Source organism: Amphiprion ocellaris, chromosome 23 (genome assembly GCF_022539595.1).
Source record: "Amphiprion ocellaris isolate individual 3 ecotype Okinawa chromosome 23, ASM2253959v1, whole genome shotgun sequence".
Taxonomy (NCBI): Eukaryota; Metazoa; Chordata; class Actinopteri; family Pomacentridae; genus Amphiprion; species Amphiprion ocellaris.
In genome coordinates, this window is record NC_072788.1 from 10,055,574 (window position 1) to 10,068,684 (window position 13,111).

General features: G+C 38.4%; 1 protein-coding gene across 1 annotated transcript in view; it reads left to right on the top strand.

The window, feature by feature from the left end:
* The first annotated feature begins 331 nt into the window (after nt 1-331).
* The window catches only part of kcnip4a (potassium voltage-gated channel interacting protein 4a), a 140,496-nt gene continuing 127,716 nt past the window's right edge, over nt 332-13,111 (top strand). The window contains exon 1 of the mRNA XM_055007586.1: nt 332-532. Within this exon, the coding sequence (XP_054863561.1) occupies nt 472-532 (61 nt within the window). The 5' untranslated portion in view covers nt 332-471. The remainder of the gene's footprint in view (nt 533-13,111) is intronic.

The window sequence follows — 13,111 nt, forward strand, 5'->3', positions numbered from 1 at the left end:
ATTTATTTATGACAGCATTCCCTCAGTTTCTGTTGTTATTGAGGTCTTCATTCATAACGTAATGTTTATGGGCGGATTAGTAGAGGGTGGTGGGTTTTTTCCTCCCTGTAAAGCAGTTCCTGTTACATTCAATTTGTACTAAAGTGCCATACAAATACATTCTGATTGACTCATTTATACAATTTGCAATAAAACACAGGAAACAGCATTAAATTTGCTGATTTTTTCTTTCACATTTACATCCGCAGGGCTCTCTCACATACCATAACTTACCGCCCACCTATGCGCGCTCCCGCCCACAGAGCAGCGTGAGCGAGCAGCCTTCCAGCGTTGCCAGTCTGTCACACACGCCGCGAAACTTGGGAGTTGGATGAGCAGCAAGTAGTAGCAGTAGAAGACGGAGCTCCCGTGACTGAAAACGACGCTCTTTCCACTTCAGAAAAGAGAAAAAGTACATCTTCGGATATAACGATGGATGCAAAGAGAGTGGAAACCATTTCTGCCCGAGTGGACGCCGCTGTTTCTTCATCTGGTAGGACAGTGGTGGCATGTTATGGAGCGTTCAAGGGTAATACGGTGGTTTTGTGTTGGTTCGCATGGAGCAGACGTTGGACAAAACTCCTGCGCAATTTAGTCACAATTTAATTTTGCCTTTCGAAACTGTCAACCTGTTACAGGCAAACTTCAGTTTTGTTTAATTACAGACCCACTCTTTTGTTCGGCCTGGGAAAAACAAACTCGTGATGTCGACAAAAAAACACAACTTCGAAGCTAAAGGTAGCTTGTTTAACAGGTGTGTTAATGATACGCCAAAATACACGATTAATGGCCGAAGCAAACAATTTAGTAGAGCTAAAGAAAGTACACATTTTGTGCATGCTACATAATTGTGGCATATGTCGTTTTTATTGTTTTTTTTTGTTTAAAAGGCAACATTAAATTGACATTTTAAAGTTTTAAGCTAATTAGCTAGTTTTCTCCTCATGCTGAAGTTTAAGCTTGCATGTTTTTATCGCTTTGTTTGCATTACGAGGTAACTTTAAAGTCATGTCTGGTCTTTTGCCTTCTCTTGAAAGAAAAATCTAAAAAAATATACATATCATATACAGCAGTATGTTTTCTTTACTGCTATTTCTGTGTAATGCTTTTTTTAACCAGCAGTTTCTGACTTAAGCTAATTAGCTAGTTCACTTCACATGCTAAAGTTTAGCTTGCATGGTTTTATCGCTTTATTTTGCATTTTGGGGTAACTTTAAAGTCATCTTTGGTCTTTTGCCTTCTCTTGAAAGAAAAGTATTGGCTATATTTGTCATAATTAACTGAGAACCAATACGTTTTCTTAATTGCCATTTCTGTGTAATACGTTTTTTTGTTTTTACCAGCAGGTTGTGACTCAAGCTAGTTTTTCTTCTCATGCTAAAGTTTGGCGTGCATGTTTTCATCGTTTTATTTTGCACTTTGAGGTAACTTTAAAGCCATGTCTGCTCTTTTGCCTTCTCTTGAAAAGAAGATATTTGTTAGATTTGTCAAAAATTAACTGAGCGCCAGTATATTTTCTCTATTGCCATTTCTGTGAAATACTGTTTATTACCAGCAGGTTGTGACTTCAGCTAATTAGGTAGTTTTTCTTCTCATGCTCAAATTTAGCTTGCATGATTTTATTGTTTTATTTTGAAATAACTCTCGGGTCACGTCTGAGCTTTCGCCTTTTCTTGGAAGAAAAATATTGGTTGCATTTGCCAAAATTCAATTTTAACAGCAGTATATTTTCTTGAATTGCCATGTCTGTATTCATTTTACCAGCAGGTTGTGAATTAAGCTAATTAGCTAGCTTTTCTTCTCATGCTAAAGTTTAGTTTGCATGTTTTTATCACTTTATTTTGCATTTTAAGTTAAATTCACAGTCATGTCTGAACTTTTGACTTCTCGTAGCAGCAATATATTTTCTTTTATTGCCATTTTTGTGTAATTATTTTACCAGCAGGTTGTGACTTATCACAGGTGGAATGAATAACATTGGTTCAGCTCCAATTAGCTGCACAAAAGCAGCACCTGTCCTAATTGGAACACACCTGTCATTTCCTGCTATAAAGTCAAAATATCTGGAGTAAGAAAAAGGCCTATAAAGGTAGTTTTATTCATGTTTATCTCCCACTGTAGCCTAAAGTATGCAAAACTCCTGAACTTCCCTGTGATAATGAGATTTGAATGTATAGACACGGAGGCATCTGTTAAAAAAAAAAGGAGAGACCATAATATATTCAGCTCCTGAGCTTTCTCCTCCACAGCGCTTGGCTGGCATCCAGAATAATGATCACTCAGTTATAGTCTATAGGTTTCCCCCCAGGCTTCTCGCTGCCTCTCAGAGAGCCGGAAGAGCAGTTAACTGCTCATCATTCCTGGCTCAGGTTAATGTTTGTTTGCACACCTAATTGACTTCTCATTATCTGTTTGTTAAAGAAATGAGTCATACCTTAAGGATTTGAAACAGATTTGAGCTGTTGAGAGATCTTCTTCAGTGAGCATTTTATATTGTAGGTTTGGGTATTTCCAATACCACGAACTGCGTGAAGAAAAAAAAATAGTTATGCAACTGCTCATGCAGACTAATTAGGACCTACAGACTTTGAGAAATGCATGAATGATCCAGGGCATGGATGTGGGCACAGTGAGCATCATGTTGCTGAAAGTAAAGGCATCAGAGAGTTCTTTCATTTCTCAGTTACAGCTCAGTTATAGTTAAAAGTCATAGGTAGGGTCTGTTGACTTGGAGCTGAAATTTTGGGATTCCTCTAGTTTGCCTTAGGCAGCAAGTGACTCACAGCCTCCCTCATTTGCTGCAAATGCTGCTTCTGACCACATTTATCATTATGCGGTGTCTTAAAGTTCTTTAAAACTGTAGAGGGTCAGTCTAGAGGACTTAAGACATGCAAGCGTTTATTAGCTTACGTTGCTGCATTATCACTGATTCTTGTAGAGAGGAAACCAGAGTCTGTCCCCCTGGTGCTTTTTTCCCCCTCAACTCTTCACCATTTTCTTTCTCTCTCTAAAGCCCCCGCTGCTATTCCCTCCATCAGACTACCACATCATGCTCCGTCCCTCGGGAAATGTTAAAATGTAACAATCACCCATAAAAATGCTAAAGCCACCCAGCCATGAGTTGATCCTCCCAAGAGCTGCCTCCTTGTTGCAGTGATTCTTTGCATCAGTGCCTTGGAGCTCTCTCAGATCACCATTACAACGTCTGTCGGTGCCTGCCTGTGGCTCCCCTAGACATTTCTCTCCTTTTGTACAGAATCTCTGAGTTTCAGAAAGGCGATATATAAAACAACCCCGTAAGGTTTATTGTTCCGACTGAGGTACTTTCAGCACCACGGCTAGCTCCGTCTTTTGCACTTATATATAAGTTGAGAAAAGTTGTCCATTGTGGGCTTTTTGGTGATGAATGACCTCATTTCCTTTGTGTTTGTATGAATTATATTTAATCATGCCTCATACTGGGCCTCAGGCAATGCCAAACAACATTAAGTAGTAAAACATTAACAGTAAAAATGCTACTATTCCACATTACCTCAGAGCTGAATCAATGCTTCATTTACTCTGACTTGCTTTTAATTACTTAGGCCTATGGTTAGCCTGCTACACACGTAATATTTTGTAAGAAACCTAGTTTATGAACTCATAAATCTGCAGACTGCTTTCATTCAACAGACAACCAAAGCGATGTTGGTCACTTGGGATGCGTGCAAGCATAAGGTTGAGAATTAGGATGGTCATTTGCAATTCAGATCCGCTTGTGCTTGACTTAATAAGCTGGACCAAGAAATGGGCTTCTCTGAAGTAATCAATATGTAGGACATTAGCACTGAGTCAGGATTTTAATGTTTGAGCCAATGAGTTGTGTGTTTGGGGTTATGTTTTGATGCAACCAAGTGCAATAACCCATTTGGAGGATTTATTCGTGTTATCACATAGTCAAGATCTCAGTGTGCAGACTTTAGGTTTACAGTCACCATATTTAACAGGAAAAAACAAATCATCACAAACACCAATTACTACCCAGGTGAGGTCTATAAATGAGCTTTAACTGTAAAAATACTATTTAAGATTAATTGCATAGAGTTATTTGTGTGTGTGATAATTATGTTTAGTGCTTGTGCAATGTTTTTGTTTTTGCAGAGGCAAGGAAGTAGTTATAGTGTACATTGTATGTTCTTAGATAACAGCTTTGAGCTCATGTTGAACTGAGAACTGACCACATGTCGTGTCTGTGTTTGTGTGTTTTCTCAGCATCTGTCAGTCATTGGTCCTGAGATCACAGTGAAGCAAAGGTACAGTTAGAAGAGGGACTGCTCCAAATCTGTCAGATGGCGGAGTGGTGTGATTCAGCTGTTCAGAGGAAAGGTTTGACAGTGTGCAGTACAGGATCGCATAAGGAAGTTCTTCTGTCTTTGTTTCTGCAAAAGATGTGTTGTTTGATTTGTTATTAGACCAAATTATATTGTGCCTTGTGATTTCAAAGCAAGAAGTGGAGATTATGCTAATACACCTATTTAAAGGCAAATTAATGAAACTTAGAATTGGAACACTTATTGTTTTTAAGATGTTATATTTCTAGCAAGTGACTGCTGCTTAAAGTCACTTTGTTAGAAGCGAGTTCAGTCAGGTGCTTTTTGCTTTATAAATTATGAAAATTGCAGAAGTAATTGTGTGATTTTACTCATTCTGCCTTTCTACATTTTAATAAGGATAAATCTGTCAGCATTAGGAAGTGAAGATCATCCAAATTTTGGATCTGTTTGCCTAGTTTTATACCCACTCTGTAAATAGATTCACAGTGGGACAGTTTGATTTATTAAGCAGTCAGATCTGGCGCATTGGATCGTCTTAATGATGCACCAACTGCTGTGGAGTTAAGTCTTATCCCGTCATCAAGAAGGTAGACTTTGTTGTTGGTAAATTTTTAATTTTTTAAAATTTTTGACCACCTGCGTTTCATCTCTACCTGTCGATAAGAAGACGGTCCATGGTCACACTCACAGGATTAATTGCACTGTGGACTTGTCTCCTCGTCTCCTGGGCACCCTCCAGCAGATTTTGTTTGCTTTGCATCCAGGCTTTGTTTTTCCTCCGCACGAGCTGGGTGGGGAGCATCTGCTTGCATGGACCATCTGCCTTGGGACACAGGCCAGAGAAGAATGAAGGAACAGAAAAGTCGAAAGAAAAGAGGGTGGGGTGAGGACGCAGGGACCAGAGAGGAAGAGAAAGGCAGCGATGTAGGGTGACTGATTAGGAAGAAGGGAAACTTGTGAAAGGTGGGTCATGGCGCTGTTGCTGTGGCTTAAACAGTCAGGATAGGGGAGCATACGATGTTTACGATCACCAAAATGGACTTTCTTTCATGTTTACGTTTCCACCCACAGGCTTGTTTATGCCACACATTCACTCTATTTGACTTCTTTGGATAGAGTGCCAAACAGACGGTGCCAACTGGGTGGTAACACTTGGCCTCGGCTTGCAAACGTATCTTTCTTTGTTTGTGCCAAGGTCACACTGAGGATGAACTGCATTACCTCAACAAAAAAAGACACTGTGGTCACCATGGTCATTTCTTTTTTTTAGTATTCTTTTGTTTTTGCATGAATGGAGCAAACAAATAATAATAAATAATAAAGTATTTCATTGAAGTTCCTAAAAAATGTTCTGTTATTCCTCATTAAATTTAATTAACTCTATTTATTAATGTTCTTTGTTCATGTTCTGACAGCGAATGAATTTCACTCAGTTAAACAACTGGTAGGCTGCTAATTTGTGAGTGTTGCTTTGATGTAGTGTCTGAAATAATGATTTAAAGGTCTGTTTACTCTTTTTTTTTTGTTGCAAACTGTTTCACAAAGTTAAAACATCTGTATACACAGTGGCTTACTGCTACTCTATGATGGGCTGGTGACCACTCCAAAGTGTGACAGGCCTCTTGTCAAGAGTGAGCCATGTGTATGATAATCAGCAACACAGACCGATTATATGAATTTTGACATTTTCTGTTTGACTTAATCTTATGCATTGACAATTTAATTATCAGTGTTTTCTTATTATGATATGGATCCTGCTATTTGCAGTTTTCCGCTATGCTGCACTCACTTGGCAATTTGGTATTCAAATCCTGTAATTAGGTTTAGCTCTTACTTTACTTGTCATCTCTTTCTGCTTTGTTTCATTTTGACATAAGATACCCTGGGGCTTTAGTCTTACCTGTGTAAAGTAGTTATCAATGGTGTTTATCACTTTACATCTCTGAATCGTTTTCCAAATCCAGCTGCAATTTGGGGTTAATTTTCAGCTTATGAACTTTGTCACATTTCACTCCAGCATTACTCTCCACTATGAGATACCTTTATAAAAATCTAAACAAAAATTAAATCATACCAGTATTCGAGGATCAGCCATATGTCTAGCAGGATGACTTTTTTCCCAAGGACTCCTTGATGAAATGGTGTCAGGGCTGAACATCATACAGGCCATATGTGGAGGCAGGCCTGGCATGAGTGGCCAACTGGAGGGTCCGTCTGTCTTTCTTCTCGCCCCAATGGGGGTAGGCTCAAAAGCCTATTCTGGGATTGAGTTTCTCCAAACGTCCATAGCCTACAGGGTACTGCCAACGCTTAATATAACACAATACTAAACATATCCTTCATTCCAATGGGAGATCTTGACATGCAAAGCATACAGGCGTGTGGCATATGCCAGCCTGGGGGTCCATCTTGATAATTAGGGTAGACTTAAAAATAGATTAGAAGAATAGCAGCAGTTTGCAGTGACTGTCAATAGGCTTATCTACGTTCACTCAAGCAATTATTGGTTGGTCTTTTTCAGTGCTCCGTCAACAACCCTTGATAATCATGGAAAGAATTTGCCTGCTGTGTGGTAGTTGTTGCATCCATGCCGTGTGCAACGCTGACACCAAGTGGCAATGCAGTGAAAATGGTGTTTCAGTTGTTCAGAGTGGCTCACAGAAGTTCTGAAAGCAGTACGTAGATGCCTTTGTTTGGTTTATATATTTATTTTATGTGAATTGGGTAAAAGAGAGTGTCTCTGTAGACCATTTGACCTGTTATAGTGTAATATATAACATGTGAAGTTCAAGTCAGATACTGATATGAATTGATTTTGCTTCAGTATAATGGGGGCAGATGTCAGGTGCTATTGACTAAAAAAAACAAACACAAAGACCAAGTTTAGGTCGAAATATTCGGATACAAGTCTGCTTTTAATGCAAAAAAAAAAAAAAAAAAAACCCAAAGTAATTTGCCAGTATTTTTATGATTAATCCACAGTTGCAGATAAGCAAAGACCTTTCTCTGTTCTACATGCCATTTAGTGCCTGTATGTGTGCATATACTGAGCCTAATAAAATTTGCAACTTGTTTCATTTGCATGCTGAGGCTCCCCCTGCTGTTTAGTACTTTTGCAGTTTTCCTCTAGTGCACTTTTCATAAAATGTCGAATTTCTTTTAGAACTTCATTTGACTAGCTAACTTGAGATTTATGTGGTCTGAACTGCACTTGAGAACTTGTAGATAACCACTTTAAAAACAGAAAATATCCGTAATTTAGAAAATGAGAACAACTTCTTTAACATTTTTGAAAAAACTGATTGGTTAAGTTTACTTTCAGCTCTAACTGCTTTGTCTAATGTGTCCTAAATATATTTGTAGATTTTTCTACATTGCTCAGTACAGGTAAAGTTGTTTTAGTTTGAAGCAATATTGCGAGGCAAAAAGCAGTTTGATTGTTGAACCTATATTACTGTGCTTTACATTGTACATTTTGAGACATTCAGCTGAACACACAGACTAGGTTAAGTTTGAAATATTTACATATAAATTTGCTTTTAATGCTGAAATTATTAAGTAATCTGCTAGTTATTATTGTGCACCTTTTAGAAAAATGGCAGAAAATAATGAAAAAATTACCCATTTCAGTTTCTTTTAGAGCTCAAGTTAACATATTTAAGCTTTATTTAATCAGAGCTGCACCCGAGAACCTGTGGGAAAAAAACTTTTAAAAAAAAAATATATCATAGAAAATTTTAAAAACCAAAAAATACTCAAAACTAAGAGTAGACCAACTTTTTTTTAGCATTTTTGAAAAAAAAAACAATTGCTTAAAATTACAGTTTAAGTTTAGTTTCATCTCAACCTCTTTGACACGTCTCCGAAATACATTTGTACATAGATATTTATACATAATTTAGTGCAGATGAAGGGATTTTATTGAATTTGAGGCAATATTTGGAAGCAAAGAGCAGTTTGATTGTTGAACTGATATTAATATCCTTAAAATTATGCATTTGGAACATTCAGCTTAAGACAGACTAATTTTCAGTTGATATATTTGCATGTAAATTTTCTTTAAATGCTGAAACTACTATGAAATCGGCCAGTTATTTTCCTGATTAATTACTGTCTATAGTAGCAGGTCTGCAAAGACTATTAAGAAGTCCTTTTCTCCAGTACACTTTTTAAAAAAAAATATCAGAAAATAATGAAAAATACCTGTATCATTTTCCTATAGAGTTCTAGTTAACAGATTTAAGCTTTGTGTAGTCTGAGCTGCACTGTTCTGAGTGGGAACAGTACATTTTGTGTGTTTTGCTACAAAAAACGGGTTTAAACAGCTCCAACTGCTTTGTCTCATGTGCCTACATTTGTAGATAGATATTTATACATAGTTTAATGCAGATGAAGTGATTTATTCAATTTAAAGCAATATGGGGAAGCAAAAAGCAATTTCATTGTTCAACTGATATTAATATGCTTAAAACTCTGCATTTTGGGACACTCTGTTTATGAGTGTATTTCCGAGGAAATGTCATTGTGCTAAATATTTCCAACAAGAATAAATGGCAGGTACCGATCCTATTTAGCCTGCATTATTTCTGCAGTCCCAATCAAATTGCCCTTTGTTTGATGAGCTGAAAATCAAGAGTATGCCCTGAGAAAATGAAAATGACCTTACAACATAAACCAGCAGATCGGGGCTACATTCTTTTGTATGCTTGACTGCCACAGTGATACGCATCCTTACACAGAACGTGCCCCAAATCCCTCTAGGTGCTTGTATAGTCACCGGCACAGTGTCTCTGTACACGCTGACCGATAAAGACCCTGTGTTATCTTCAGATACCAGGCGCTGCGGTTGAATAATTTATGGAGGCATTCCAACACTTTGACTGAGAAAACTGCACACACCCACAGAGGGCAGGGGAGTGGTAAAAGGTTTGATATGTGTCTCTGGAGGTGTGGGTTTGTGTTAGGTTTTACTTCACTTTCTATACATACAGATTTCTCTCTGCAGTTTGTGTGTTGACTTTTATACTTTTCTCATGTTAGATGTTATTTTTTAGTCTAAAACTGGCTGCTACAGAGGCCAGAATGCCACAGTCCATTTAACAAGTGTGAGAGAGACCAGGCAAATGTGAATTGGATGGACTGTCTGCACCATTCATTTTCATTATGCTGAGTTGCCTTCCCCCATGAGCTTTTGTCAATTACCAATGGAAAAAGTGCTGAACCCTTATTTATCTAATAATTGCATAGAAGTACCGGTATGTAATTGAAGCGTAATAATGAAGAAATGCTGTGATCGACAGATAATTGTATCAGCAAGATTGGTACGTGGGTATCGCAGCCATTCTTTTTTTCATTATCTTGAGTGACCTTTCAATTAGCCTTTGCAACCGAAGCTATTTAAAGTGGTAATTTGAATAAACCACCTGCACTGTAGGTGTATGGGACACCTTAGCCAGAGTAGGAAAAAAAAAAGCTTCTCACAGTGCAAGGTTATATACAGACACTTTCTTTCAGTAAATCTGACACTGATCTTTGCTTTCTTGTGGTCTGTGTGTTCTCCCCCTTATCAGATTGCTCGGCCATGGTTCAAGAGGTGATTGTATCGATTTCAGGTTCAGCTTAAGTAAATAAGTGAACAACAACTGTTTCCGCAAAGATACCATTATGCAGCTCTCATGTTTCAGAAAGAGGACGTATGAAAGCAGATCCGAGATATAAGGATGCATACTGTAGCATCACCACCATGAGCCTGCATCTTCCATCTTTAAATACTGCATTGCAGTTTGTTTAATCCACAGGGCTGTTTCCCTCATGCATTCTGCTAATTTTAGCTGCCACTTTGGAGGACAAGGTCACGATCGGTGTGTGAGAAATTGGGAAGAGGAAATGTGTGTTTGAGGGCAGCAGGGAGACGGCCAGCCAAGAGGCACGCCGCTCTTTGTGTCTTGTGTCTGGCCTTGCTGTGATTACCAGCTGACCTGGTAACACGGCGCTACAGGAGTTCTGACCACCATGACATTGGTGCGGGGAAGGAAAGATGGCAGAGAAAGTAGCAGCTCATTTCCTGCTATTGCAACAGAGAATAATGAGCACTGGGGTTTATGGCTCCAACCTGTGACAGTGCTTTTTACAGGGTTCTGCAGTGGCTGCAGCTGTTGGGTGTGTTTGCGTGCTTTTAAAGTTTAATCAGGGGTGGGCCGGGATGAGGCAACAATTCAATAAAGCACAGAAATCCTAGAAATCCTGTCTGTATTTGTTTTGAAAGATTTTGTTCTATTTTGTCAAGATAAAAATAGCAATAGAGGATAAACAGAAGAGACATTCATAGCATAATTGCTAACCGTCTTGAAGAATAATCCACACATACTATTCATATCAGTGACAGAATGAGTCGAACTCCAGATATCACAGCATAATAGCAGCAGATCACTTAGATTTAGGAATGCAAACAATTTCCTGAACTGATAGTCGACCACATGAACAAGAGAAATCAATTTTTAAAACTATTTTAAACCACTGATGCTTAATGTTTGCCGTATAATGTCACAGCAAACTCACTGCAATCTTCCACAATAAATAAAAAAATGCAACTCATGTCAGCAGTTCGATGTCAAAATAATCCTCATACTTGACCTGTACGATGAAGCAACTTGTTCATGATGGTTAACATTAGTCCAGCTGCTGGAAACAGCAGCCCAAATACTGTTGCAACAACTTTATCAGTCCAAGAAATCTGTCAGTACTTACTGCCCCTCGTAAATGAATTTATACTCAGAAGAACAACCCTGAAACACTAGATCACTTAAGTCTGATTGTTTTTGGAAACATGTAATCAGAGTCTGTATTTCTGCATTTGCAGACACCTTTTTCACAACTTGATGGTGTAGAGTTCATCAACACGACTGACACAGTTATAAGTTAGACAGCAGGGAGGTGTGCTTGACTGTGGCGGGTGGTCAGCAAACACACCTTTAACTCCACCTCATCAAACAGTAAGAGGCTCCCTGTGGTGGGGCAACCAGGTGCTAAAGCACATCTGCGGTACATTTTCTGACAGTGAAACTGCATCACCCTTGTGGTTATTTTTAATTCATTAAATAATGGTAATTATTTGATTATCAGTTATCATCCGTTCTTCCATAGTATGTATACAGGAGTGCTGCACAGCAAAAGCCATCATAACTAACTGACATAATTAAAAAAAAATGTTCCTCTCTAAATTGAAAATCTTGTCAAGAAGCAACAAGACATAGTTTTTCTCTGAATTCAGCCCACATTCTCATCTCATCATGACCTTTATAATATGCAAAGAGGCATTAAAATGGGTTGGTTCCCACATAGATACAATTACAACCCATAGCCATGATTACATGTAGGCGTAAGTGAATGTTTTCCAAAACATTTAACATACAGATGCTTCAGTCAACTGCTGTAACCCTGAGCATTTCCATTACACTTGAGGAGTAAAGGCAATTAGTGAACGCTGCTTAATAATATGGTGGAGAACGTTCAAGAAAATAAAAGAGCTGATTCAATGTTGTGTTGCTGATGCAGCTGGGCAGCAGCCCCCTTTGCTATGGGTAATGGCTTCTGTAATGGGCTATTGCATTATCCTTGCAAGGTTTTATGGAAATGCAGGGCTTGGTTCAAATGAGGCCTTTTGTCTTGAATGTGTGTATTCCATCATTTTATTCCCAGACAGCAGGGTTGTTTATATTCCTTTAGCTTTTTTTTTTTTTTTTTTAAATCACCTGCAACACCAGTGAGGCAAGTCACAGTTTCTCTTAAAGAGACAGTGAATATGAGCCAGCAATAAACCTCTGTTAATTGCTCATTACATTTCCCATATTTTGACAGGTTTGTCCATGCTTCCTGTTGGTTGTCATACTGTGCACTCACATGGATTTTTTTTGGACAAACAGGTTGGAAACAAATAATTTTAGGACGTTAACTAAATCTCAAGATCCAAATTAAACAAACAGGAATTCTCCTTTAAACCAATTACACAGGGCGTCCACTAAGTCATTGCTCATAGCAGAAATGGAAAATATGGTGAAACAGGTTTTGCGTGCTAAGCTTTCAATGTGGTTGCTGTTTTGTGAGGGCAATTTCTTTTGCACAAACTGAGGATAACATGGAGTGACAGAATAATGCTCTCAGTTATTTGTGGGCTTCAGGCAGTAGTTCCATTTTTCTGTTTTCATGTGTATGAGGCAAGCTACGGTTGTTTTCAGGAGCTTTGATTTTAGGATTTTCTTTATGCAAAGTAGCCCTAGGTTACATGAATTTAATATTAGAATACTTAACAGAAAATTATCCCTCGTGTAATCTGCATGTCCATGATTTGGTCATGTCAACATTGTAACACCCAAAAATCCATCTTCAGCACCTTTACCTTTCTCTGTCTGTGCGGCAGTTTCCAATTTTCCTGTGTGAATCTGCTCTTCTGGAATGTTCCTAGCAGATTTTAGCAAACCAGTGAACCCTTTTCGACCTCATTATTATCCTCTTTGCTTGCATGGTCACCTCTTTACTCATCACAGTGACAGAAAACTCCACCTCAACCTAAATAGCAACTCTCAATCTTTCTGGGCCAAGTCTTGTGCAGGAGCAAAAGTTGAACTAGCACAGTTGCCCCAGAAGCATTTAGCTGAATCCGAGACATTGTAGTTTAATATAGTATCGGTTGTTTTTATTTCAAATTGAATGTGCTGGAGCAAAGGGCCTGGAGAATAAAACCCTTTATAAATACTCTAGGC